The sequence below is a fragment of the Canis lupus genome, chromosome 9 (assembly GCF_003254725.2).
Source record: "Canis lupus dingo isolate Sandy chromosome 9, ASM325472v2, whole genome shotgun sequence".
In the NCBI taxonomy this organism is placed as follows: domain Eukaryota; kingdom Metazoa; phylum Chordata; class Mammalia; order Carnivora; family Canidae; genus Canis; species Canis lupus.
The window spans coordinates 6,735,065-6,761,642 of NC_064251.1; the positions used below are offsets into that span (position 1 = coordinate 6,735,065).

The following is a 26,578-nucleotide window of genomic DNA, read 5'->3' on the forward strand; positions in this document are numbered from 1 at the left end:
CATGGTGGAGGGGGGGCGCCCTGACCCCGCCCCATCTCTGCGCCCCTCCCGCAGGTACCTGTACTGCGGCGAGCTGACCGTGCTGCTGGCCCAGGCCATCCCCCTGCACCGGCTGGCCACCAAGTACGGCGTGGCCTCCCTGCAGCGCGGCGTGGCCGACTACATGCGGGCGCACCTGGCGGGCGGCGCGGGCCCTGCGGTCGGCTGGTACCACTACGCGGTGAGCACCGGGGACGAGGCCCTGCGCCAGAGCTGCCTGCAGTTCCTGGCCTGGAACCTGTCGGCCGTGGCGGCCAGCGCGGAGTGGGGCGCCGTGAGCCCCGAGCTGCTGGCGCAGCTGCTGCCGCGCTCGGACCTGGTGCTGCAGGACGAGCTGGAGCTGTTCCACGCGCTCGAGGCGTGGCTGGGCCGCACCCGCCCTGCCCCGGCTGTGGCCGAGCGCGCGCTGCGGGCCATCCGCTACCCCATGATCCCGCCGGCCCAGCTGTTCCAGCTGCAGGCGCGCTCGGCCGCCCTGGCGCGCCACGGCCCCGCGGTGGCCGACCTGCTGCTGCAGGCCTACCAGTTCCACGCCGCCTCGCCGCTGCACTTCGCCAAGTTCTTCGACGTCAACGGCAGCGCCTTCCTGCCCCGCAACTACCTCGCGCCCGCCTGGGGCGCCCCGTGGGTCATCAGCAACCCGGCCCGCGACGACCGCAGCACCAGCTTCCAGACGCAGCTGGGCCCCAGCGGCCACGACGCGGGCCGCCGGGTCACCTGGAACGTGCTCTTCTCGCCGCGCTGGCTGCCCGTCAGCCTGCGGCCCGTCTACGCGGACGCCGCGGGCACCGCGCTGCCCCCCGCACGCCCCGAGGACGGCCGGCCGCGCCTGGTGGTCACCCCGGCCAGCAGCGGTGGCGACGCGGCCGGCGTGAGCTTCCAGAAGACGGTGCTGGTGGGGGCGCGCCAGCACGGCCGCCTGCTGGTGCGCCACGCCTACAGCTTCCACCAGAGCAGCGAGGAGGCCGGCGACTTCCTGGCGCACGCGGACCTGCAGCGCCGCAACTCCGAGTACCTGGTGGAGAACGCCCTGCACCTCCACCTCATCGTCAAGCCCGTCTACCACACCCTCATCCGGACCCCCAAGTAGCCAGGCGGGCCGCGGCGGGGAGGGGCGCGCACCATCCGGGGTGCTCAGGCCGGTCCCCTGGGTGGCCCGGTGCTGGTGGCCTCGGAGCTGGGGTGCAGGGTGGTGCAGCAGGTGCCCCGTTTCACAGCTGCCTCGGAGGCTGCGCTCTTGGTTGAATAAATCGATGCTCAGAGAGCAGAGGAGGGGATGATTGTACCACCCAGTTCCAGGTAAAAGCAGCCCTCCTAGGTATGCGGGTTCCCCCATCTTTCATTAGCTTTTACCCAGGGCCCCCACCCCCACCTGGAACAGGGCAGGTAAGAGCAACGACATGGGCCAGCCTGGGAAAACTGGGGGTGGGGGGTGGGGGACGACTCCAGGACCTCTTGCTCAAGTTTTCTCACCTTGAAGCCACGAGGCTTACTTAGCTGGGCAGTTTCAGAGCCCTGATTTCCAGAGGGTACCACCTCCCACCCCCGTCTAGGTAATTAGGCTTTTTATGGTCTGAGCCACCCCAGGTCTCTGACCTCCCATGGGAGGGAGCGAGGAAGGTGTGAAGGCTTGTGGGGTGGGGCATGAACGGACTTTGCCGTCCTCACCCTTCCTAGGAACCGGCTAGAGGAAAAACCCGTCCCCTCCCCCTCAGGTGTTTGTAGGTTGGTGCAGTGTCACCAGCCACAGGGGGATGGGGTGTCGGGAGGGAGGAGGAAGGCAGCTGGGTTGCCTCTTAATCAGTCATGGCCCCCCTTACATTCCAGACAAGGTCTGGTTTCCAACACAACCATCAAGACCCAAATGGGATTTTATTGTTACACCACCAAGTAACAAAACCAGATTCCCTCCTCTGCCCCAACCAGACTCTTCCGAAATGACTGTTGGCTCCTTCCCCAACCATCGGAGATGCCCTTGCCCCGGATGTGGGCTCAGGACCCCGTCCCACTAACAGCTCCCTTCCCCCTTCCATCTCCAAGGCTGAGTCCGGCCCCAGGTCTCTACAGGGTTTTGGCAACAGGGTTCTATCCAGGGCTGGGAGGTCAGGAAGTCCTGTCATCCTGGCCATGCCTCCTGAGCTTACCTCCCTTCCCCAGTGGCACTGAAAGCATGGAGCTGCTGGGCAGACACCCTCATAATTCCTGGGTCTCAGAAGCCCCAGCTTTCTGAGAGCCTGAGCTCCTGCTCACAGGCGACCCCATCTGCCCAGCCTCCATCTCCCATTTTCTGCTACACCCCATCCAGGCTTGGGGGCAGGAGGGCCGGTTCCAGACAGGACCCCTCAGGTATGCCGGAAGCGTCCGTCTTTGCCGTGGGTGCTTATGCCGTGAGCCAGGCGGGGCCCACGGGCAGCCCGTCGGGAAATACCAGCTGGGTTGGAGTGAACAGTGAGGGGTGAGGAGTCCCCGGGGCCTGCAACAGGGTAAGGGCCAGGAACAGGGGTTTAGGAATTCCTCTCACTCCCTCTCGGGTCACCCCGTGGCCTTGAACTCCTTGGGGGCACAACCCCAAGATGCCAGTCTCACAGATACTCCGTGAGAACCCGGTTTCCAGCAATGGGTAGCCATAGGTACGGGAAGCTCAACATGCCTCCTCCCTGGGCTGGCCAAGGGCTCCCGTCCCCATTCCTTCCTTGGGTGGTACTGACCCGTGCTCTGGCTTGGAGGGAGTTTGACCTTGGCCAAAGGCAGCGTGACCTTCCCCAGATGCCGGGTACCAGGGGCTGGGTGTCCGCACACTGGCACCCTGTGATCCGAGACACTCTCCATGGGACGGGGCCCCAGGAGGTGTGTCTTGGGGCGGGAGAGCTGTGTGGGAGAACAGTGAGGTGAGTCGGGGCTGTATGGGATCTGCTACACGGATCTGCCCTGTATGCCTGCCCCCCTGCCTGCCTCCTATGCCAGCCTGGGGGACAGGGACTGAAGGTGTCCTGGGGCCTCTGGAGGAATCCAGCCCCCAGGTTCCCATCCACAGCAAAGGGGCGCAGACACGTCATCCCCCAGTCTTTCGTCTCACCCCTTGCCCCGTGACCTCAAAGGACCGGGACCTCCGCTTCCTCCTCTTGGCCTCCAGTGACTCCTCCCGTTTCTTGCCCGGGCTTTTCTTCTGGCTGCGCATCCAGGGCCCGGTGCCGTCGCCACTGTGCCCGGCTGCCTGGGACGGGGCCTCGCCTGTGCTGCTAGACAGGTTGTCCTCACTGGCAGCGTGCTGCAGGGTGGGGCTGGGCGGCCGCTTGCAGGCCAGAGGGCCGGGTGGCTGCTCGTCAGCCTCGCTGGGCGAGTGCGGAGACAGGCTGCCGCGCTCCCGGGCAGGTGGCAGCAGGTGGCGCCCCTCGCTGCCCAAAGCCCGCGAGCGCCGCCGCGCAGCCTTCACCGAGATGCACTTGGTGCCGGTCAGGATCTCCTTCCTCTCTGCAGCGGGACAGAAGGAAGGAGCACCCAACCTGGGGTCAAGACCACATATCCCTCCCCCTCCCACAACCTCCCACCCCCTCCTTCTCCTGCTAATAAAGGAGGACATGAGCAGATCCAGAAGGCCTGGGTCCCAATTCCAGCCCTCGCTTGCTATTTAAGAAACTTGGGGCAAATTTCTGAGCTTTACCTTCATCTGTAACTGGGGATGAAGTTACATCCTGAAACTAACCCTGTAGGGTTACTGTGAGGACTAACTGAGAAAGTGGGCTTCGGGGTGGGGATTCCATCTATATTTGCTCTTAGAATTACTACTGGGTGGGAAGGGGGGACAGGATCCTGAGTGCCATGTGCTCCCCATTCGGACTTCTGATTGTGTCCTCAGCCCTCTGTGCGTCCTTGAGCAGGTGGCTAATCCTCTCTGGGCACTGGGGCCTCTGTATAGAATGGGTAGCTCCAAAAGCTACCCATTTGGTGACAAAGGGTGTCACCAAAGGGTGACAAAGGCACACAAGGTGCATCCAGCAGCGCACAGGGCACGGACTGGGTGATCTGAACAGTTCAGATGCTGCTGGGCTCACGTTGACCGGGCTGGCAGGGGGCGCACCTTTGGAGGACAAGGGGATCTCCGACAGATTCTCGCTGCTGTCGGGGGAAGAGGTGATCTGGCTGCTGGGGCTGACCAGGCTGTCCTGAGTGGGGGCCTGCAAGTGAAGTGGTTGAGAAGACAAAGGCATTGGACCCACCAGGGGCCTCGTGTCTTACTCAGCAGAGACAGCGGGGCCTCAGGGGTGAAGGCCATCTTGGGAAGGCTCCACCCCAACCACGGGGTGTCTACCCTGTGCCCCCACCCCCGGCAGTGGCGCTCCATGCTCACCTCCTGGGTCACCAGGCTGCCGATCTGGATGGGGGGTGGGGTGGGCACAGAGGAGCTCTTCACCTGCCAGGCTCGAGGACTGGCTTTGAACACGCGGTTGGCTTCACTGAGGTTGGCAGAGGAGGATGGCGGCTGTTGACTGGGCTGGACCCACTAAGGTCCCAACTCCACCCCAGGGTGGGGAGAACTGTTTGTGTGACGGGAGAGAGAACCTAGGGGTCCTGGCTCCAGATTTGTGCCACCTTCTCCCTTTCATTCCTGCCCCATGGACTTAGCCCCAAACTGGGTTGGCATCCCTGGGATACAGCTCAGCGGGTGGTGGCTCAGGCTGGCAGGACTGGCTGGAAGCGGTCTCTGGCCTCACCTCTCCGCGCTGAGGGGAGGGAGGATGCTGTCCTGCAGGCGCTGGACTTCAGAGCTCAGCGTCTTCACATTCTCTGGGTCAGACTCTGGTGTCAGTGTGGTTCCTGCTGGGGTAATTTTGGGCAAGGAGCTGTCCTGGGGAGGGAAGGTGGCAGGGGGAGGACAGTCAGAAGACTTGGTCTTGGACCAGGTGACGGCAAAGGGTGACAAAGGCATGCAAGGCGACTAGGGCCTAGGTGTGGGGGAGGAGAGCAGTGGGTTTGTATTCTGGCTCACAGGGGCTAAACTGGGGTCTGCTAGGCATCCCCAGTAGCACCGCCTGATGACCTGGTCTTCTTGGTGGGGGGGGCATTTGTGATTGCTCAGATAACCAATCCTGACCCTCAGACTCTGGGTGGGGACAAGTGCCAGAGAAGAATGCCCTGGGACAGGCACCTTACTGGGTCGAGGCTTTGGGCGGGGTGAGAAGGAAGGAGGGCCAAGTCCCTGGGGTGCCAGCCAGCCTGGTCCCATCTGCACCCCAGCGACCTGCAGGCACTGCCTGGGGCATCCCCCCCTCCATCCCTACCTGTGCTTATGCCCAAGCCCAGGCCTGCCCACGCTCCCACCTGCAGGGCCCTGGAGGCCACCCGGTCCATGATGGTGGCCCGCTCCAGGCTGCCCTCCTCCAGCTCCCGCAGGTACACTTCATACAGCTCCTCCAGGTGCTGCGGGACGGCCAGGTTGTAGTCTGGGGGGGGGGGGGGGGTGGAGAGAGGGAGGGGCAGGGCTCAGCGCGTGCCCCGGGTCCCTCCGCGGGCCTCGGGTCCCTCCGCGGGCCTCGGGGGCCCCTGGGTGGCTCGGGGCGCGCGGGGCCTACCGTCGATGACCTGGCGCTGGCCTTGGATGATCTCGTCGCAGAGGCTGCGGTGCTGCTCCAGGCGGCGCACGGCCTCGCGGCGGTGGCGGAGCGCGCCGTCCCGGAGCAGCGCGTGCGACTGCATCTCCGTGTTCTCCACCTCGAGCTCGTGCACGCGGCACAGCAGGCTGAGCACCTGGCGCTGCTCCTCCGAGCCGATGCGCCGCGGCAGCGTCTCCTCCAGTCGCCGGCCCCGCGCGCGTAGCTCCCGGCAGCGCTGCTCCAGCGCCAGCTGGGGGCCGGGGTGGGGGGTCAGCGCCCGGGCTGGTCCTAACCCCCACACCCGACCCCTCCAGCCCCCGAGCACCCTCCAGGCTGAAGCCCCATTCTGAGCCTAACCCTCAAACCTTCGTCTTGGGCCCTGCAACAGGGGCTGCCCCCAAATGGCCCCTCTGGACACACTTTCTGGCCACCCTGAAACAATCTGCCCCTGGAATCAGCTCCATGGATACCGGCCGACCCCAGCCCCTCTGACCCCCTCAGGGCTCATCATGGCCCCCCAAAAGCCCCTGGTTTGCGTATGCTCCAGAACAGAAAGAAGATATCCATTATCTGGAAAAACCCTAATTAAAATACTGACTACCATTTTTTTTTTTGAGTTCTTGGTATGCAAAAGGCATTGATTTAATCTCTCCAATAACCCCACCAGGACCCCACCAGGACTACTCCCATTTTGTAGATGAGGAAGCGAGTCACAAAGGAGGAATTTAGCAAGCTCACAGAGGATCTGAGGCCTGAGCTCCCAGGTCTGAGTCCTCCCGCACCCCATCCCCAGCCCCTTCTGGCGTGGGCCTCTCAGGCCATTCCCTCCTGCCCCCAGTCCCAGGCACCTTCTGCTTCCTCAGCTTCTTCTGCTCCCCCACCAGGGCGGCAATGCTCTCCCGGGCCGAGGCCACCTCTGGGGGCTCCAGGGTGTCTGGCTGGTCATCACCCGTGTCCGAGTCCTTCTCGCTGTCATCCTTGGTGTAGGATTCCTTCCGCTGCTCCTCCCGCCATTTGAGCGCCCTGCGGGACTTCTCGTGCTCCCAGCTGTCACAGCCCCACCCCAGGGAGGCAGGGGAGTCAGGCCGCGGGGTGGGGGGCATAGCGTGCGGCTACAGTTCCCAGCCCCTCTGTCCCAGGCCCCAGAGTGGGACGTGGACGGCCCCGGGGCAGGGGGTGCTTACCCAGCAATGGTGAGCAGGTGGCGGGAGGTGTCAATCTGGACCTCCATGGCGTGATTCTCCAGCTCCAGCAGGCGTCTCCGCACGTCCATCTGCTCCTGGAAAGCGCTGATAAGTTGCTCCCGCAGCTGTCCCATCTCGGCCTGCTCACCCTGCGCACTGTGCAGTTGGACCTCGGCTGCCCAGAGGATGCGGAAGTCAGTGGAGGCAGAAGGGTCAGGCCAGGAAGGTCTGGGCCTATTTGGGGCCCGCCCTTATCCCTTTCCTCTTCTTCTTCTTCTTTTTTTTTTTTTTAAGATTTAATTTATTTATTCTTGAGAGACACACACAGAGAAGCAGAGACACAGGCAGAGGGAGTAGCAGGGTCCCTGCAGGGAGCCCGATGCGGGACCAAATCCCCGGACCCTGGGATCACGGCCAGAGCCAAAGGCAGGCGCTCAACCTCTGAGCCACCCAGGCGTCCCCCTCTTCCCTTTCTTCCCAAACTACTTCCTGTCTGACCAACTCCTCTCAAAAGACCTCCTAGATTATTACTACTTCCTCCCACACCCCATTTCCACAATGAGTCTTCAGGCTGCAGCCCAAGGGGGACTCTCATCTCCTCTGCATGAACTGGGCTTCCACTAGCCCTTATAGCACCAACTATAAAAAGGTGCCCCTTAGACACTTGTCCTCTGTTGGAAAACCATCAAAGCAAAGACAAATCTACAAGAGAAAGGTACCCGTTCCGCTGGGCACAGCCTCACAGCCCTGAGAGTGGGCCCCCACCCCCCGCAGCTGAACGCTCACATGTGTCTCACTTGTGTGATCTCATCTAATCTTAATTAACGTTAAATCTCTGGAACAGAGATCACCGTTCTGTCTGACACTTGAAGGACAGAAGGTGCAGAGCGGCTGAGTGATTAGCTAGCCCAAGGCTACCTGCCCAGAAAAGCCTGAGCCTGAGCCTGACCCCTGAGCAATCTGAGACAGGCTAGGAGGGCTGCCCGAGATGGGCTCCCACAAACGCAGACCCCCTCCCCCGCCCCCGTCACACACACCTTGGATGTGGCGAATGTCACCCCGCTCCAGCCGGCCCTGGGCCGGACCCCGCCCACCCTGCTCATCGATCTTGCATTTGAGCCTCTGGATCTCGCCCCGAAGGTCCGAGATGATGCTGGTGTACTGGGCGATGTGGTAGGAGACGTTGAGCAGGTTCTGCTTCACCTGTGGGGGCACAGCACGGGGGGCAGAGCAGGTCCAGTCACCCCGGATGCTGGGGCCAGCCTGCAGTGTCTTCTCTTTCTCTCCCCCCGCCCAACCCGGCTTCCAACCCCACAACCTATCACACTCCATGCCTCTACCAGACCCAGACTCCCAAAATGCTGCTTCCTCTGCTCATCAACCTTCAGTGACTCCCTACTGCTTGGGAGGAATGCTCTAATTCCTTCACCTGGACCCACCACTATCTCAGTTTCTACCTTAAAATTTTTTATTTATTTAATTTAGAGATAGAACATGCACGAGCCAGGGGAGGTGCAGAGGGAGAGGGGGAGAGAATCTCAAGCAGACTCCACGCTGAGCGGGGAGCGCCATGTGGGGCTAGATCCCACAACCCTGACATCAAGACCTGAGCTGAAATCAGGACTGAGCCACCAGGGCACTCCTCTCAGTTTTCATTTGATCACTGCTCCATCGGGAACGTTCTGCTCTGGTTGATGAATTGTCCTGTTGTCCCCACTCCTATCACAGATACCATCTCCTTCCTGCCCTTGAAACCACACACTTACTGCTACCCACCTCTTCTAGAATGTGCTCCCCATCCTTCAGAGTCCCACTCACAGTCCCCAAAAAGCTCCACCAGGCCCTGCCACCCCATCTCCTCGTTCCTTCGCTGTCTCAGCATCTGCTGTTGGCATCACTTGCCACTATTAATAATATTCTGAACCATCAATGAATTGTTTCAGGGACAGGCCTCCTCCACCCGTTGAGTTTCCGGAGGGCTGGGGTAACACACAAAGCCCCTGGGACGGTGGCTGTGAAGTGTCGTGTTGCAGGAGTGTTGCTAAGTTCTATCTGGCGCGTGTCCATTCCCACCCTTCCACACACGTGGCTTGAGAGAGGCTTCCGGGGGTCCTAACGCCTTTGCCCGAGGGTGACAACGTGGGCTCGGGAGGCAGGCAGGGCCACTTCTATAGGGTCTCAGTGTCATCCATCACTGCCCAGCTGGGAAGTCACTTAACTTCCTTCAGCCTCACTTCCCTAAACTTGGAGATGGGAGTGTAGGGAGTTGGGCCTCGCTTGAGGAGCAAAGGAGGCGACACAGGGAAGCGCTCAGAATCATGACGGCCTGACAGTTAGATTGGGGGCTTTGAAAATGTCAATGTCCGAATGGGCAACTGGAAAGGAAAACCGAGGCTGGCAGGGGATGGGGCAGGGGGCGCTCAAGTGACCTTGAACAAGGCGGAGGGGACCCTCGGGAGCAGTGGGCTTCCAGCAGGTGCACACGCTTCCTGGCAGGCGGGGAAGGGCACGGGGTGACACGGGGCTGGGGAAGGAGGCCAGTGCCACGGTGGCCGGCTCCAGAGGGTGGGGTGGGGTGGCAGGGAGCCCTCCGGGGCCCGCATCTTGGCTCAGGAAGGGCCCTCACCCTGGTCTTGATGTTCTTGGCCCGGCCGGCGTAGGTCAGGGTGTTCCGGGACTCCTCGAAGGCGCTGCTGGCGGGGCTGATGTGTGCGATCATCACGGTGCGGCTGTTCCCGCCCAGGGAATCCTGGGTGGCAGGGAGGGTGGGCTGCGGTGGGCCCGGGACCGCCTCCCCAGGGTCCTGGGTCCAGCCATCCCCCCCTCCTTCTGTCCCTCCTTCCACTTCTGGTTTCTGTTCCAAATTTCCATTTGAAACTTTCCAGTATCTGACCCGGGTCAGTCCTCACCCCCACCCCCCCATTCCCCCCACCCCCGTCGCTTTCCCTTTCCCTCCCCTCATACGAGAGAATGAGAAAAGGCAGCAGCCGTGGCAGCTGGGAACCCGAGTGGAAAGGTGTCCTGTGGGCTCCCTCTCTCATCACCTCTAGCCTCTCAAGTGACCCCCAGGCCTCCCATTTCTGACTGCTAATGGTACTGCCCTTTCGGCTGGAGTGAGGGATGGGGGACAGGGGCCCCGGGCATGAAGGCTGAATGTGGCCTCATTCCATATGAAGAGCCCTGGGGATGGAGGAGGGGAGGGGAGTGGGGGTGGGAGGTGGGGATCCCCGACTCACACCCCGAGTTAGCAGCACAGTGGCCTCAGGCAAGCTCTTCACTTCCCTAATGCTTGGCTTCCTTGCTTTTTAAAAGGGCAGCAATCATGCCACGGTCCCACCTCCCAGCTTGTGGGCGCCCTGGTGGTGGCAGGCTGGTGGCGGGCTGGGGTGACGCTGCAGTTATACGGGGCCACAGACTCTGTCTTCCAGCACTTACTACCGTGGGCCCTGGGGAAGGCTACTTAACCCCTTTGCGCTTAGTTTTCTTGTCTGTAAATGGAAATAGTATTTCCCCGACGGCCGAGGTTGCTTCAGGAAGGAGGGAGCTAGTCTAGTTGGGTGAGGTCCAGCCAGGGGCAGGTCCCCAGACAGCAGACACTCTGATTCATGAGGCTGACGACCACTGGAACCCCCAAATCCAGGCAGGTCTTGGTCCCCTCAGACCTGCAGCCCTTGGGGGGGGGTGTCAGGTGCCGCGCCTTTCCTTCCCTGCTGCCCACTCTTGGGTCAGGGTCACCTCGTAAAATTTGAGTGTCAGAAAAACAAGGAATGGTTTTTTTTAAGTATAAGTATATCCCAAATGTTGTATGGGACATACTTATGCTGAAACAAATTCTGTTGTCTATCTGAAATTCAGCTGTAGCTAGGTGGCCGTTATTTTTTAAGATTTTATTTATTTATTTGAGAGAGAGACGGAGAGTGAGAATGAGCAGGGGTGGGAAGGGACAGAGGGAGAGGGAGAAGCAGACTCTCCGCGGAGCAGGGAGCACAACTCGGGGCTCTATCCCAGGACCCTGAGATCATGACCTGAGCCAACGGCAGACACTTCACGGACTGAGCCACCCCGGCGCCCTGTATTTTTATTTGCTCAATCTGGCAGCCCTACTCCGGGTGCCCAGCGCCCCGGCCGGTGCAGCGGTACCTTCAGGAGCCGGGTGAGCTTGCTGTCCCGATAGTTGATGTACTTGTTGCTGTTCTTGTCGCTGAGCGCGTTGATGCAGTTGCCCAGCGCCAGCAGCGAGCGGTTGATGTGGGCGCCCTCCTTCATGCGCTGCCCGCGGTTCTGCGTCTGCAGGGTGAGCGGGGGCAGGGGACGGGCTTCACCGCTGTCCGGGGGACCCTGGGCCAAGGCCCCTCCCTCTCCCTTGGGGCTCAGAAATGTGGCGGTGACCGAGGGCCTGGTCTCGCCCTCCTCCCAGGGGTCATCGAGGGCATTCAAGAGGGTGAGAGAACAGGAGGGACGGAAGGCTTCTGAGGACCGTTGAGAGTCTGGCTCTCTGTCTCCCCCCCGGGGGACTGGCCCCAGGGCCCCAAGAATGACACAGCAGGAGGCTGAGGCTTCCCTGGTGGCGGCACCTGGCTCCAGGGCGCCCCGGGGTTCAGGGGAAGGAGGGAAGTGTGTGTGTGTATGGGGGGGGGCAGAGAGAGAATGTGAGGGAATGAGTGTGTGTGTGTGGAAGAAAGAATGTGTGTGTGTGAGTGTGTAGGGAAATGAGTGTGCGAGCACACGAGTGTACGTGTGGGTGCTGGGTTCCTGTCCTTTCCTTGGGCCCACGGGGACAGTGTCAAGGCCGAGGAGGAGGCTCTGCTCAAAGCTGCCTGGCTCTCAGAGCTGCGGCCTCGGGCCCCCCCCCCCCCCCGCCCCGCTGCTGCTCCGCTGTGTCCCTCCAGGAAGGCCTTCCTGGGAGAGAGGGGTGTGCTTCCTGAACCCCCCTGTTTAAACCTAATCCCACGTGTTCGAACATGAAATCTCCCTGGCCGCTGGCCTGTCCCTGACATTTGCTAGCAGTGACATCACCTGGCCTCATCACTGGGGGGACCGTGAAACCTCCCGGTTTGCCCGAAGGAGGAGGACCCGGGGCCTACCCAGTGGGGGGCACTGTTGGAACGGGGACACCCCCCCAGGCCACAGCACCAGGTAAGCAGGGCTTAGCGGCGGGGCCAGACAAATGCTCTGAGAACTGGCGATGGGCCTTCCTCTCTCCTCAATGTGGCAGGCAGGGCCCCCTGAGTCGGAGGGTCGTCTCCCCCATCCCAACTCCTCATCTGGGCCCACGCACCCCCATTCCCGCTGACCTTCCTCCAGGGCCGCCAGTCTCCTTCCTGGAGAAACCCTCCTCATCCCCTGCCCTATCCTACAAACAGTGGGGATACCCCCTTCCCCTCCTGTTCCTCTGTGACACTCCTCAGTCCCTTACCAGGCTCCCCCCCGCCAGGATGGCTTCCTGCCGATCCCTGGGGAGCAAGGAGGTCAGCACCCCTGCCCTCTCCCCAGCCCCCCAGAACATTCTCCCCAGTCCGGGGGGAGCTGACCTCACCTGGGAGGCACGTTCAGAGCCCGCCAGGTCAATCATGAACAGGCGGCCCTGCCGCACCTCCTGCAGAACGTTCTTGACCCGGCTGCGCTGGCGCACAGCCACCTGGAGCACGGCGTGGGAGCGAGAGGACGTCTGGTTGGCAGCCGTGGGCTCCTGGGTCCTTTGCCGGTTCCCCTTCATGAGCAGCTGCATGATCTGGGTGCGCAGTGGGTGGGGAGGACAGCACTGTTGGGGGACCACGGGGTTGCCCCCGCGCCCTGCATCTTGGAGGCTGGGGTGGGTCAGTCTGGAGGCTGGTTGCCTATTACGGCCCGCCCTGGGGTCAGCGCAGCGGGGGCACAGGGGCAGGGGGCTTCGGGGCGGGATCCTCTGTGTCTGCCCCTGCCCCTGCTCCAGCCCCCCCGCCCCAGCCTCAGCCCCCACCCTGGCCTCAACCTCCCCCCCTTCTGGCCCCGTCCCAGTCCCTCCCATGGCCCCTGCCCTTGCCCCCGCCTCTGCCCCTCCCCTGGCCCCTGCCCCTGCCCTTCCCCCTGCCCCGGCCCCTGCCCCAGCCCCAGCCCCAGCCCCAGCCCCTGCCCCAGCCCCTGCCTGGGCCCCTGTCCCAGCTGAGGGGGTAGCGACTCCCTGGCTGCAGTCCTCTGTCCCCTCCTGCCCCACAGGGCAGAATGTCCCTCTCCACTGCTCCGCTGGCTGCACAAGACTTGCCTCTTTGGCATTGATAGTGGAGACCTCGGTGATCCCAGCCACCTGGATCACCCCTTTGGAGTCCTCTCTCAGCTCTAGGTACCCCAGGGCGGGGTTCAGCAGGTCCCGGATCATCTCATTGTAGATCTGAGGGGGCGGCCGGGGGAGAGGCGGGGGACAGGTGTCACCAGGAGCCTAAGGGCTGGAGGTCCAGACAGGGACCAAATCCCCATCCATCTTGAGCGAGAAGGGGACAGGCGCTGCCACATTCTGAGCCCCAGCCTGGGAGCTCCGGGCTCCTCCCAGAGAAACTCTGGTTAAGGACAAAGACCCCGTCCTTTCTATGGGCTGGGGGGTCAGGGGCCTTTAGCATCCACAGGGAAACCCTGGGCGGCCAGAACCCAGGATTCAGGAAGCTTCAGGACCAGGTGGGATCCCCTTTGCTGGCAGGCCCGGAGCTGAGCAGAAGAGGGGGACCTGACCAATGGCCAGCCCTGCTTGTTGCTAGGCAACCCTTCCGTTACTTCTCCGTGCACCCCCCCCCCCCCCCCCCCCCCCCCCCCCCCCCCGCAGGTGCATCTTGCTGGCTGAGTCAACGCCTGCTGGCTGAGGCTGCAACGCTTCCCTGCCCTTCCTGAGCTGTCACCCAGGAGGGAGTCGGGGCAGCCAGGAGCCAGTCGGAGTGCAGCCCCCTGGCGTGTCTGCTTCTTCTGTCCCCTGCACACTGTCCCCTGGCTGCAGGGTGGTGGCTCTCCCTCGGCTGGGCGCTGGGGGCTGTGGCCGGTATAAAGGCCGGCAGGTTCCGGCCTTCCCGGGTATGTGGGTCTCACCTGTCCCCATGCACATGGTGCCTGGAGATGGCGTGGCAGGGCTCACACTGTTTGGGGAAGGGGCCCTTGGTGATGGCGAGGGGCTAAGCCATCTGGGAGGGTGGCTGAACGCTTTGCTTAGGGTCGAGGCTACTTTGACGTGTGGCATGATGGCTAGGGCTTGGCTTTCTTATTTTATTTTATTTTATTTTATTTTATTTTATTTTATTTTATTTTATTTTATTATTTTATTTCATTATTTTATTATTTTATTTTATTTTTTTCAGGGCTTGGCTTTCAAGCTCTAGGATCCTGAGTTTGAATCCCTGCCCCCTCGCTCACTGGCTGATGTTGGCCTAGTGGTGTAACCTCTCTGGACCTCAGATTTTTGCAGAGTGGGGCCGACATGCGTGTGGCTGTCCGAGGGGCCTCTTGCCTAAGCTGCGGTCAGGGGAGGGCTCACCTCCAGGTAGGACATGGACACCTCATACTCCATGTCGTTGCTGGTCTCCTCAATGGCACGGAAGAGGTCATTGAGGGTCCGAACGTAGATGCCAGGCTCGTGGTCTGTGCCCAGCATGGTGTAGGTTTTCCCACAGCCTGGGGCAGAACAAGGTGGTGGGTGAGCAGGGTGGGGGTCGGAAGCGCGGCTTTGCTGGACAGGGGCTCCTGGCAAACCTGGGAACTCCCCGAAAATGGCCAGGGAGGCAGGGGGTGGGGAGGCTGGCGTTCTTGACTGGGGAAGGGGCCTCTGGGGTCAGAGGGCCCTGTGGGCATTTGGATCAGCACAATCCTTGATTCCCCAACCTCAGCTGGGGCCAGAGTAGTTCCCTGATGGAGGCCAAGGGGGCTTGGTCCTCCAGGGGACGGATGGGGCATGCAGTCTTGTCCCACGGGCTGGGCCCCTCCCTCACCTGTGGGGCCATAAGCAAAGACAGTGGCATTGTAGCCTGAGATGACGCCGTCGATGAGGCTCTTGGTAGTGGCCTGATACACCATCTCCTGCCGGGAAGAGCAGACCCGTCAGGGGCCCGGGGTACAGGCAGGGCAGAGCTCGCATACCAACTGGCGCGTCCTGGGCCCCAGCTCGGGCAGCTTCTGTTTCTGGGGCTCTCAGCCCGAGGAGAAGCAGGGGCGGGGAGTGGAGGCTGGGGGTCTCTGCTTTCGCCCCATGGGGGACACCAGCCTGAGAAAGAGCTCAGGACACCTGAGACACCTGCTCCCTACCCCTCCCTGCCCCGACGACGCATTACATCTGCTCCTGGGAGCATCCCCCAGATGGCCAAGACAGGGGTCCCTGGGAGGGTGTCAGCTTCCCCGAGTCTCTGCTCCCTGCACCAGATGGGCTTCACGCGCCCTCCTCCAGCTCCCGTGGGGGCCAGCCCGGGGGTGTGGCAGGTGGGTGCCCACGTAGGGTGGCTTCCGCACACCGACTCAGATGTGTTGGTGCAGGAGGCTGGGCTCAAGCCATGCAGGTACAGGCACATTTGCATGCATGAGGCCCCGGGAGAGTGGGAAGCCAGAGAGCAAGCAGTGGAGGGAAGGCTGAGGGTCAGTGGCAGGTCCCCTGCAGGCTCCGTCCTGGGTGGGGGGGATGGGAGGGAGGACAAAGGTTGGAGAGAGGCTCCTGTATGTCCCTAGGCCCAGACCCTCCCTCACCTGGGTGGCAGTGAAGTCAAAGGCCACGTCAAACAGGTAGGACTTCTCCCGGGAACGGTGTGCCCGCAGGATGTCGTCAGGGTCCTCCATCGGGTCCATGAGAACCACCATCTGCAAAAGGCCCCGAGGGGCCTCTGGCTGTCACCAGGGAGCCATGGGCTCACATTGAGGTCATAGGTTCCCGAGCCCAAGCCCAGCCTTGCCCCATCGGCTCCTGGGTGTCTGATCTGGGTGCCTGGCTCTGGATGCCCCAAGGAGAAGCCTCCTAACACCTAACATTGCCCCAAGGATGCTGAGAGGGCCATGAGGGACCTGAGCGGCCCTTCCTCTAATTGTGACACCACGCCCACGTACCTCTACTGAAGGGGGAGGAACAGCAACAATGGCTTCCATTTATTACATATTTATTGTGTGTGTCGGGACCTGCTTTAAGCACTTTGGACACATAGACTTGCTCAACCCCCCGCTCCAAGGCCAGGTGGTGAGGCCCATAATCATTCCCATCTACAGATGAGGACATGGGACCCAGAGAAGTCACTTGTCTAAGCTCACGTACCAGCAGGTGGGGGAACCAGGACTCAAAACCCGGGATCTGGGTTCAAAGCCTGCAGCCCCTTCCCCACTTCTGTGCGGCACCTGAGACCCTCCCTGCCTCACCCCTCTGCACCCTGCCCTCAGTCAGCAGGGAGACCCAGGGGTGGAGCAAAGAGCCACTGACTGCTGGGTGACGGGGGCAAGGAAAGCACGCTGGGCTTGGGGACTGTCCACTGGTGTCAGAGAGGGAGGCTTGGGTTGACTTATCAATGGTCCCTGCAGCCTTGAGCCTGAGCTGGGGGTGGGAGGAGGGGCTCAGGGTTGGAAGCTAGGATGATGCTACAGGTTGGCCATCCCTGGGCTCCCCTCCCTGCCAGGTAGGGGCATCTATGCTCTCTGTATGCATGTGGGGGTGGGGGGCGCTGGGAGGATACACAAGGGACCTCACCAGGCTCCTCCTCTGCTCCAAGGTAATCAAGGGACCTATTTTCCAGAACAATCTCCAAGCCTGCTCCACACCCAGCTCCACTCTGCCCTTCCCTTGACCTGGGTGTCCTGCGTGTGCTAAGCCCAGTCTTGGACTCTGAGGGAAGGAGCGGAGGAAGGAGGCTGAGTCTTGGCCAGAGGTTCTTGGCCTGGGGAAGGAGGAGAGAGAGACTGCCCAGACTCACGAAATGCCAGAAGACATTCAAAGATGCGTGGGAGGGCTGGAGCCAGGGGGCATTTAGGACAAGGTGGGAGAGTAAGTCAGGGCAAGGTCCGCATGCCCATGCTACCCTTGTTAGCAGAGTGGCCTTGAGTGGGCACTTTAACTGCCTGGGCCTGGGTCTCTTCCTCCGCCAGACAGGCCTGCAGGGCTATGGCGAGCCCATGAGATGATGTGTGTGGCGTGTGTGGGCACAGCACGGGGCATATGCTAAGTGCCCAAGGGTCTTCATTCAAGGGGATGTGAGGAGGGACAGCGGGGATGATGCAGGTGACACAGCCCCCCCCTCACTGAGGAGGGGGCCACCGGGATGCCACGGGCTCTGGGCCTGCCTGAGTTCCCTGGGGAGCTGAGCTGCCAGGTTGGGTCCCTGTCCTCCTCGGGCACCCCACACCTCCTTGGGGTGCCGCCTGAGAGGCAGTTCTGTGTTCAGGAGCACTCAGGCTCATGCTGGACAGTGAGGGCAAAACAAGTCCCGGCTGTGCTCTGGGGCCGATGGTGGTCGCAGGCGCCCTCCGCTCCCAGTTCCCACTGGGTGGTAAAGAGGGAGGGAGTGGGCACCTTCACACTCAGCCCCTCCTCCTGGCACGTAATAACAATAGCTCATCTTCACCCACCGCTTTCACATGAATTCGTAATTATTACTCTCAGATGGTGACACTGGGGCCCAAAGTCACATAGTTAAGGAATGGTGGGGCCAGGACTGGAGCCCTGGAAGCCTGGCTCCTGGGCTCCCTCCCCACCATTGTGAACCTCTCAATGCTCCTTCTGCTCCCTCGGGGGCCTTGCAGGGTGGGGTGTCGTGGTGGAAGGGTGTCCCCCTGCCAAGTGAGGCCTCAGCACCCACTATGCCCACCAGCCCTACCTAATGTGACTCTGGTGATGAGATGCTGACCAAAGAGGCAAACTGAGTCCCAACAGAGGACAGGCACTGAGGAGGATGGGCTGTCCTAGTGCCATCCTAGGTTGCACAGACCATGACAGAGCTCCCATCCTAGGCCGGTGACAGCCCTGAAAAGGGCTTGAGAACAGACAAGGCATGAGGGGCAATCACCCCGAGAGACAGACGGGCTGACAGTGAGGTAGCAGGAGGCCAGCCTGGAGGCCAGCCCGGCTCCATACCTTTGGGAGATCCACAGTGGGTCCCTCTGGAGGCAGCCCCTTCGAGTGCCAGGATTTAGAAGGTCCCGTCCTGGAAGGGCCACAGCTTGGGACTCCCACCAGACTCCTCACAGCACCTAGGTGTGTGTTGATGTCAACTCCCTGCCCCTTCACTACCTGGATGCTGGCAGTAGGTACACACCTGTGCTCACTGCGCGTAGACTGGTCTGACTCTGGGGATCCCAGCAGGGCCCTCTCCGGGGATTCTCATGGAGGACGGAGGACAGAGTGGGTAAGGCATCCCCCCCAGGAGGCCCAGCCTCGAGAGTTTCACCTAGAAGTCTCATCCAACCAGGTAATTTCAGGTAGACCAGGTGGCAGGGGTGGGGTGTGGGGTAAAGCTCCAGATGGGCTGGGCAGGGGTTTTGTGCAGGGAAAGAATGAGGTCGCTGACTTGGCCCGCTCGCAGCTTGCCAGAGGCTGGGTGGCCACAGGGAGGTGAGTGCAGGGCGTCCGGTCCCACACTGTCACGTGGAGTGCCCACCTGTCCCCAGCCACCTCCTCAGGGCTTCAGCCCCAATGCCCTGCCAGCCTCCTCCAGGATCCGGTTCCCGTCTCAGGCCCCAAAGCCAACAGCATAAGCTCTGATCAAGTTTCAGACCCCAATGAAGACAGAGCCGCCTACAAGTCCCCTGGCATGGGTCCCAGTGGGGTGCAGCAGGAACCTGACCAGCCGAGCCAGCTCTCACCCCTGAGGCGCCAGCGCTCCTGCTGCCGCGGGGAGGGCCGGCCGGCCGAGGGGCACCCTCTGGGGGTCTGCGGTGCAGGGGGGAGGTGAGCAGCATGCACAGATGCTCATCACCCACCGATCACCTTCCAACAGCCTCTGGGCACTGCCGAGTTCAAGGCACCCCGGACATTTGGTTCCTTTGCAGTCCAGGCTCCTGAATCAGTACATTGTCAGCACAGCTGCCGTGACCCCTCTTAAAGAGGTCTTTGTCTGGGTCTCCATCTGCCTGGTCCCCAGCCCACGCCCCCCCCTCCCGAGCATCACCCCCATCCCTGTCCACTCGGCCATACAACGGAGTCCCTGTGCCCCTCGGCCAGGTGAACTGGAGCTGAGCCGCGGAGGGCTGGGGAGGGGGAGCTCCGGGCTGCCGCCCCAGAGAGCCGCACAGGGCGCGCAGGGCAGGGGGGCCCTGTGTATACCAGGCAGTAAGGGAGAGGTGGTGTCCCCGTGGCTGACTCGACAGGAGGCAGAGTGTAGGGAGGGCCACTGATCCTGCCTTACGGCTACAGGAAGGCTTCCTGGAAGAGGTGGTGCCAGCACGGAGTCTTAAAGGATCAGCAGGCCTTGGCAGAGAGACGGGAGGGGAGGGGAACATTCTAGAGAAAAGCGTGAGCAAGGCCATGGGGTGAGAGGCAGGCTGTGGGCATCGGTTCTCGGCTCAGAAATCTCAAGGGGGTTCTTGTGAGACATGCAGGGTTTGGGGGAGCGCTCAGGGCCTTCCCTCCTGTCCTCACTCACGGGATCTCCAGAGCATGAGCCCAAGATGGCCATAGAGGCGAGCCACGTGCTGTTCCCTGTGCAGCCTCCAACGCACCCCCTAAATGTCACCCTGGCCGGCGCCCAGCGTATGCCTGAGGAATGTTTGCTGAATAAAGCCGCCTTTGGGGGAGCTCTGTGTGTGCCGGGCGCAGTGCTAAGTGCTTTGCACACATTTTCCCGGACACTCCCAGCATCCCTCCGCTGTGATGGGGAATCGGATTGCTGATATCCCAAAGCTGCACTGCCAAGCTCAGAGCTGGTCCCAGGATCCGGGCTCCCCCGAGCACCAGGCCACCCACCACCCCTGCCTCCCGAGTGAAGGAGCGGAGCAAAAGCAGCCTGGCTGGGCGAATGCCCACCCGCTATGCGTTGAACTGTGGCCTCCCCAGATTCAAACGTTGAAGTCCTAACCCCTCAGAACCTCAGAACGTGACTTTATTTGGAGACGGGGTCACTGCAGATGTAACTGGTTAAGATGAGGTCACACTGGAGTAGCGGGGGCCCTAAACCCAGTACGACCGCTGTCCTTCTGGAAAGGCCGAGTTTGGACACAGACACGTGTCGCGGGAAGAGGACCTGAAGGGACACAGGGACAAGACGGCCGTCTGCCAGCCGAGCAGGGAGGCCTGGACGCATCCTCCCCTCGGGGCCCTCAGAAGGAGCCAACCCTTTGGGCTTTCTGGCCTCCAGGATGGTAGGAGAATCGATTTCTGTGGTTAAAGTCGTTTCGTCTGTGGTATTTCGTTATTTTGGTCTTGCAAAGTGTACCATTACCCAAGGCAGCCTCACCCGCTGCAGGGAGGGGGGCGCGGTCTGTCGGAACCTGGCCCCTCCCTCAGCCCTGAGGTGGCCCTCACCTTCACCATCCCCGGGTCATCCTCTTTCCCGCCCATGGCAGGCTGGCCGCCTGCCCCTGGGAGGCTCCGGGGGGACATGGATCACACAGCGTCCACAGGGGCCTCCCAACGCTGGCGAGAGGGCCAGGAGCGGGAAGGCGGGCTCTGCTCCCCAAATTGCCCCAAGTTCCAGGCTTCCGGGCTCAGCAGAGGCCCCCTTGCCTCCCTCTCAGACCTGCTCTTAATTCAGGTCAGATTTTGCCCTTTCCACGGTTCCAGACATTGAGCCTGGAAGCCCAAGATCCATGGGGCAGGACGGGGCCTCGGGCTAGCGGGCGGATGTGTGGAAACTCTGTCCCCGTGTAGACGGGGCTCCTCCCCAGCATCTCCTAGGTGAGAAATACCTCGGACAAAGCGTAACACGAGTTCTTCCCGCTACGCGCCACTAAGCTGCCTGCGCTCTGCTCAGCGTTGCAGTTTTAATTGGCTTCTTCCCGGCCTCCAGGTGGTGAGACACAGGCCAGGGTTGCTCAGTCCTGGCACTACTGACACTCGGGACAGGCTCGCTCTTAGGGGACCTGTCCTGTGCACTGCAGGCCGCGTAGCAGCATCACTGGCCATCAGGTGCCAGTAACACAACTTCCTCCCAGCCATGGCATAGCCAAATGTCCCCTGGAGGGCAAGAATCAGCACCCCCCCCGCCCCGCCCCGACACTGAAAACCTCTGACCTACATCATTCCTCCTCAAGCCTTTGAGACTGGCAGTGAAGATCTCCAAGGAAAGGGGTGCCATAAATCGGGTTTGGGGGTCAACACTGCTGGGGGACCTTGCGGAGACGACATCACCTCTCTGGGCCTCAAGTTCTTTCCAGTTAGAAGTTGGGGAGGGCCGACAGGGCCATCGCCTTGAGAGAAGAGCTCACACCAACACAACCAGCCTACTCAGGAAGCCCCAGCTGAGAGGCAGACTCTGGGAAGGCCCCAGTCTGGGAGATTCCAGCTCCAGTCCAGGGAGCCCGGCAAGCAGCCCCGTTATTCTCAGGGTGTAAACATGCCAGGGCAAGACTAAAGCTGACTCCAGGTGGGTAGCGCCCTTGTGAGGCTGCTTCTGGATTTTTGTTTGCTGTTTCTTTAAGAAGGAGAATTTGTTGCTGGTCGGGTTTCTAGTTGTAAAGGTACCATCCTGGGAGCGCTCTCAAGAATGGAGACTTTGAACCCAAGAAGGCTGTCCCCTTCAGGCTAGGCAGAAAGGATGGGAGGGGAGCCCGCCGAGCTCATAAAGCCACCAAGGCCCAGCTGGCTGCTCAGCACAGAGCCACACCTGCCCAGGCCCCCACCTGCCTACAGGACTCTGGGGGCCCTGAGGCCCAGGATGAGGGGAGGCCTCACCTCGAGGGTGTAGATAGGGCTGCATCCGGCATGGCTTGCAAACACCTCCATTGGAGTCCCCCAGGGACCATGCAAGAGGCCGACCCCCAGGCACTGCCCAGAGTCACTGAATCAGCGTCTCTGGGGAAGCAGCCGCATGCAGCTGCTTCTTGACCTAGCACCTGCCTCGCACCCATCCAGTCACTAGGTGTGAGGATCCTACATCCTGGCAGCCTTATTCCCAACGGCCAAGAAGTGGGAAACAACCCGAACACCCATCACCTGATGAGGGGCCAACAAAATGTGGTGCATCCATCCCCTGGGATGTCATCCAGCCTCAAAAAGGAAGGAAGTGCCGACACTGGGGAGTGGGGAATGGGGGCCACCCTTGAAAACGTGATGTTCAGTGACGGAGCCAAACACTAAGGACCACAGAGTGCAAGATTCCATTTAATGAAGCGTCCAGAATCGGCGGATGCATAAAGATGGAAAGTAGACGAGTGGTTGGCTGGGGCAGGGAGAGGCCGGGGAGATGGTTGGGGAGAGGGTTGGTGGGGGGGCACATGGTAGAGAACCCTCAGATCCCTTCCCAGTCACTCCCTGCCAGGCTTAGCTCTTTGGGGCAACAGGGCCGAGAAGCACCCGGAGGGTGGGTGGGTAGGGAAGGGGGCTGAAGGTGGGCGCCCCCCACAGCACCCATGTGTGACCCTTGGCATCTGTCACCCTACACTTTCTTTCTCTTTCGCAGGAGCTGTGCCTGTGGCTGGGCTCTTCCTGCCATGATCTCCTGTAAGCCTCCCAAAGCTCTCGGGCAGAGCGGGGCAGATTCTTAATGCCCAGTCTTCCAACCAGGACAAAGAGGCTGGAGGCTGGCCAGGACCTGAGGGCCTGGGCGTGGCTCCTCGGACAGGACCCCAGGAGCCCAGGGGTGACAGTGGGACTTGGAGGAGACAAAGGCTAATTAGGGGATTACACATATTGTCGGTGACTTAAATCCTGTAGGCAAACCACCTGGAAGGCAGGGAGGAGGGCCAGCAGGCTGTGGGCTAGGTTGGAGGTGGGGAGCGGGAGGGAGGATGTAGAGCTTCTCCTACCCGGGATCTTGTGGGCCCCAGCAGCCTCTCGGCTTGCACCTGCTCTCTCTTCGCGGTCGTCGATGGGATCCCCGAGGGGTCTGGGGTCAGGGTCCAGCCCCGCTCAGGTACTAGTAGAAGACCGAGCTCCTACCGACAGTCTTCCAGGAACACATGGGTGGGGAGGTGACCATTTGGGGACCGTTGGGGTGAGAGCTCTGACACAGGAGGCGGGCCAAGTGTCACTTACCTCTAGGCTGGAAGCCATCCCGTATTTCAGCCCTTACATAAACTACCATCTATTAGACCCCTACTGTGTGCCAGGCGCTTGGAAGCACTGTGCATACATTAGCCCACAAAAACCTCCGAAGGTCTTATGATTCTGGTGCTGGATTGCAAGGGGGACCCTAAGACCACAAGCCTGCCAAGGCCCCCAGACCATCCCCTTTACGAATCTCCACCCTCACTCCAGCCTCCCCAGAATCCAGGCACACTGGCCTCCTATCCCCGGAGCACACTTTGCCTGTGGGAGTGTCCACCTCTGCAGAGCCTTGTTGCTACAACCTGAGCATCTCCAGAACAATGCCTAGCTCTGAGGGAGGCTGTCCTAGGACCCCTCATGGTGGCCCAAGCCAAGTCGGTCCACCTTTCTCGACTCAGAACCCACTGCGAACCCACGATGGGTGGGCCTTGGCAGCATGGCTCTCTGCTGACCACCAGGACTGACAGTGGCCCCCGGGCTGCTCTGCTCAGCGGCTCCTCTCACCCCCAGGTCTGCGACGGCAACATCCAGGGAAAGGTAACTCACCCAACACAGAGGGGAGGCAGAGCCCAGAATCCCAGGCTAGAAGAATCTGGGTTGGGGAGCTCCTCTGTGGCACTGAGCCACATGGACCAAGGTGGTCATGAGTAAGAGAGCAATGGAAAGCGGTGGGTACGGGGCAACTCTTCATCCCAGCCACACATGCAGGGCACCATGAGGCCGCTTGGGCCCTCCTGCATCTTGGCTAGGAAGAGATTCTGTGGCCATGGTGTCCTGGGGATGCTCCCAAGGTCCCCCCATTGGCCCTCCAGGGTCCAGACCTCAGGTGGAAGGAACAGCGCTACTCGGTCAGCGAAGGCAACGGAGCCTGCATCCCTGAAACCCCCCCAGGGTTGGAGACACAGGCTGGGAGGGTCAGGCCTGCAGACACACTGTGGGGGTCACCGGAGAAGGACAGAAGCCTGGGGGTGGGAAACGGGGTCAGAGAGGAAGGCAAGGCAAGTGGGCCCTCCCTCTGGCCTCTCGGACCCCTGTGTCCCCCTCCTGCTTTCCAGGGCCCTATTTGTCAGTGGAGGGATGGCAGGGTTTTAGGAGGTTCCCAGCCTGCCACGTGCTGTGGCTATTCCAAAAACACAGGCCAGGCAAGCCCTCTTCGAACCCCGTGGGGACAGGAGGCGCTTGAGGCCAGAAGCCCAGAGCTTTCTCTACAGGCCCCGGAGTCTGTGCTGACAGCCTCGAGCCCATACTGCTCAGAGGAGCCTCCCTGCATCTCTAAGCTGACAAAGGAGAAGCCCTGTTAGGACTGCCCAGCCCAGAACCTTCTTAGAGATACTGCTTGGCCTGATTGGGCGGGACCCTCCCTCTCTGTTCACAAGGACAGAAAGGAGCCAGTGTGTGGCGTGTGTGGGCACACAATGGGCTGCGCCCTAGAGAGTGCTTCCATCAACGCCAGTTAATATCCATCAGCCCCCACTCCGGCCGGGAGCCAGGAGCAGCCCAGAAAGAGAACCATCATTGTCCCAGCCCCGAGGACCTGATATTCTGGGGGACAAGTTGGACAAACAGGGAGTGGCCCCTGCCTGGAAGGAGGTTTCTTCCTCCTTCCTCCTTCTCGTGGGCCAACCCAGCAGCTCTGGGGAGAATTCGGCCGCTAATTGATGCTGTCCACTCACAGCTATTAACTCCTACTGGGTACCAGGTACCAGGGAAGCACCAAGCAGGCAGTAACCTACAAAGACCTTCTAGAGAGGTCCTTACGGCGGCAGATGAGGCGGGTGAGGCTCCTAGAAGCAACCTGCCCAAGGCCACACGGCTGGCAGTGACAGGACCTACCCCACACCAGTCAGGTGTACTCACCCTCCTCCAGCCAGGCCTACGCAGGAGCCAGACAGGGTCCTCCCAGCCACCCCCTGCTTTCTCCGAGGTCTCTGAGGAAGGCTACCCTTTCCCAAGAGTGAACAGAGGAGGGGCACCTGAGCGGCTCTGTCCATTAAGGGAGCCAACTCTTGGTTTCGGCTCAGGCCCTGATCTCAGGGTCCGAGATTGAGCCCCCCATCAGGCTCTGTGCTCAGCACATAGTCTGCTTGTCCCTCTCCCTCTCCTCCTCCTCCTCCTTTCTCTCTCACAATCTCTATCTCTCATAAAAAAAAAAAAAAAAAAAAACTTTCAAAAAAAAGTGGCCAGAAGAGGAAATCAGGAGGCTGGTGAGCCCGGGCTCTGCTGTGCCCATCGGAGCTGAAAGAAGAGGCAGGGGTGGGCACCCGTCCTTAGGGGAGCCCAGAGGCAGGCGGGCATGCAGGCTGGCTGGCCTGCCTCCAGCTCACGTCTCACGGCCCTTGGGCTTCCTGAGTCCAGCCCGCCGGGCCCAGCAGGTGCCCACTCGGGCCCTTCGCTGTACGGCGCAGTGCCGCTGGACTTCTCTGACTCGCCAGGATATCCTGGCATCTCGATGAGCCCCGACAGTCAGGAGAAACCAGCAGCAGCAGCCGCCGAGCCGTCCCCACCTCTGTGCCCACCCCCACCCCGGCACCTGCACCCTCACCTGCTTACCCAAACAGACCTCCGGGCCGTGGTCTAAGAGTGCGCCGTCTGGCCCCTGCCACGTCCCCCGTTGGCCCTCTCTCTCCTGCTTGAGCCACACCGGCCTTTGCTGTCACCCTTTGCCTTTGCACGTGCTATGGCCTCTGGCTGAAAGGTCTCCCTTCACGCACGTCCAAAGTACCCTTTGCCTCTCCTGCTTTGCCTCGAGCACCATCTCCTGAGGGAGCCCTCCCCGACCTCTGACCTCTGCGTCAATGACCTCTGGGTCCTGGCCCAGGACCACACATGCATTTCTCCACCGGCCTCTTTGGGGTTAATTCTTTGATTAGCATTTTGTCGCCCTGTATGGGACCCTAAGGTACCGGAGGAAGGGCAGGGTCTTTTCTGCTCTCTGTGGTTTCCAGCTCTGAGCGCTGCCCCAGTGTGTTGTGGGTACTTGGTAAAGATTTGCCTCCTGTGCAGACGGACGTGGGACTCGCCCTGCCCACCTCATCACAGCGACATGAGGACCAGGAGAACAACCAGATATCCAAAGACTTCACGAAACACAAACAGTCTTTGCAAAACATGAACCGGGTGTAGGCTTGAGCTCTAGACCACGTCGGGCCCATGGAAGGTATGTGAAATTTTTATGGCTGGATTGGGGAGCCCAGGCCCTCCCTCCACCACACACACTAGGGAAGCTTTCAGCTCTCCTTGGATCAATCTGGGAAGGCTTCCTGGAAGAAGAACCCTGGTTTTCTTGACAGTGTCATCAATGACACAACTAAGGGTTCAGTGGATGGAGGAAGGGTGATGCTGCAAGCCACAGGGGACCCTCCTGCCCCACCCGGTGAGCAGGTGCCTGCCCTGCCAGGTGTGAGCAGACCTCTGCCCTGCCCTTTCAGCTCCCAGCCACAGCCCCGGATACCTGCTCGTCCACTTTATGGGCGATGAGCGTGGCTCCTTCCTCCAGCTCTGCCACGCTGATGGGCCGGACCCGGAGTGCCACCTAGGAGGGAAGGCACATCCCCGAGATTAGAAGGAGAGGGCCGGGCGGGGCAGATGGAGGGACGAGAGGACCCCGGGATTCCCCTGGGCAAGCCCCCTGGGTACTCCCCTGTGCG

General features: G+C 61.3%; 2 protein-coding genes across 8 annotated transcripts in view; one reads left to right on the forward strand and one right to left on the reverse strand.

The window, feature by feature from the left end:
• The window catches only part of BTBD17 (BTB domain containing 17), an 11,503-nt gene extending 5,268 nt beyond the window's left edge, over nucleotides 1–6,235 (forward strand). For all 3 annotated transcript variants that reach the window (XM_025467891.3, XM_049113939.1, XM_025467892.3), the window contains one exon: nucleotides 55–6,235. In XM_025467891.3, the coding sequence (XP_025323676.1) occupies nucleotides 55–1,129 (1,075 nt within the window). In that variant the 3' untranslated portion in view covers nucleotides 1,130–6,235. The remainder of the gene's footprint in view (nucleotides 1–54) is intronic.
• Nucleotides 1,893–26,578, reverse strand: part of KIF19 (kinesin family member 19) — a 26,564-nt gene continuing 1,878 nt past the window's right edge. For all 5 annotated transcript variants that reach the window (XM_025467887.2, XM_025467890.3, XM_025467886.1 and 2 more), the window contains exons 2-20: nucleotides 26,383–26,463; nucleotides 15,503–15,613; nucleotides 14,758–14,845; nucleotides 14,307–14,443; nucleotides 13,056–13,181; nucleotides 12,351–12,545; nucleotides 10,955–11,101; nucleotides 9,441–9,563; nucleotides 7,852–8,017; nucleotides 6,815–6,989; nucleotides 6,479–6,677; nucleotides 5,610–5,880; nucleotides 5,359–5,480; nucleotides 4,752–4,885; nucleotides 4,388–4,493; nucleotides 4,118–4,214; nucleotides 3,116–3,510; nucleotides 2,748–2,907; nucleotides 1,893–2,512 (exon numbers count right to left, since the gene is read on the reverse strand). In XM_025467887.2, coding sequence (XP_025323672.1) covers nucleotides 2,382–2,512; nucleotides 2,748–2,907; nucleotides 3,116–3,510; nucleotides 4,118–4,214; nucleotides 4,388–4,493; nucleotides 4,752–4,885; nucleotides 5,359–5,480; nucleotides 5,610–5,880; nucleotides 6,479–6,677; nucleotides 6,815–6,989; nucleotides 7,852–8,017; nucleotides 9,441–9,563; nucleotides 10,955–11,101; nucleotides 12,351–12,545; nucleotides 13,056–13,181; nucleotides 14,307–14,443; nucleotides 14,758–14,845; nucleotides 15,503–15,613; nucleotides 26,383–26,463 — 2,964 coding nt within the window. In that variant the 3' untranslated portion in view covers nucleotides 1,893–2,381. The remainder of the gene's footprint in view (nucleotides 2,513–2,747; nucleotides 2,908–3,115; nucleotides 3,511–4,117; nucleotides 4,215–4,387; nucleotides 4,494–4,751; nucleotides 4,886–5,358; nucleotides 5,481–5,609; nucleotides 5,881–6,478; nucleotides 6,678–6,814; nucleotides 6,990–7,851; nucleotides 8,018–9,440; nucleotides 9,564–10,954; nucleotides 11,102–12,350; nucleotides 12,546–13,055; nucleotides 13,182–14,306; nucleotides 14,444–14,757; nucleotides 14,846–15,502; nucleotides 15,614–26,382; nucleotides 26,464–26,578) is intronic.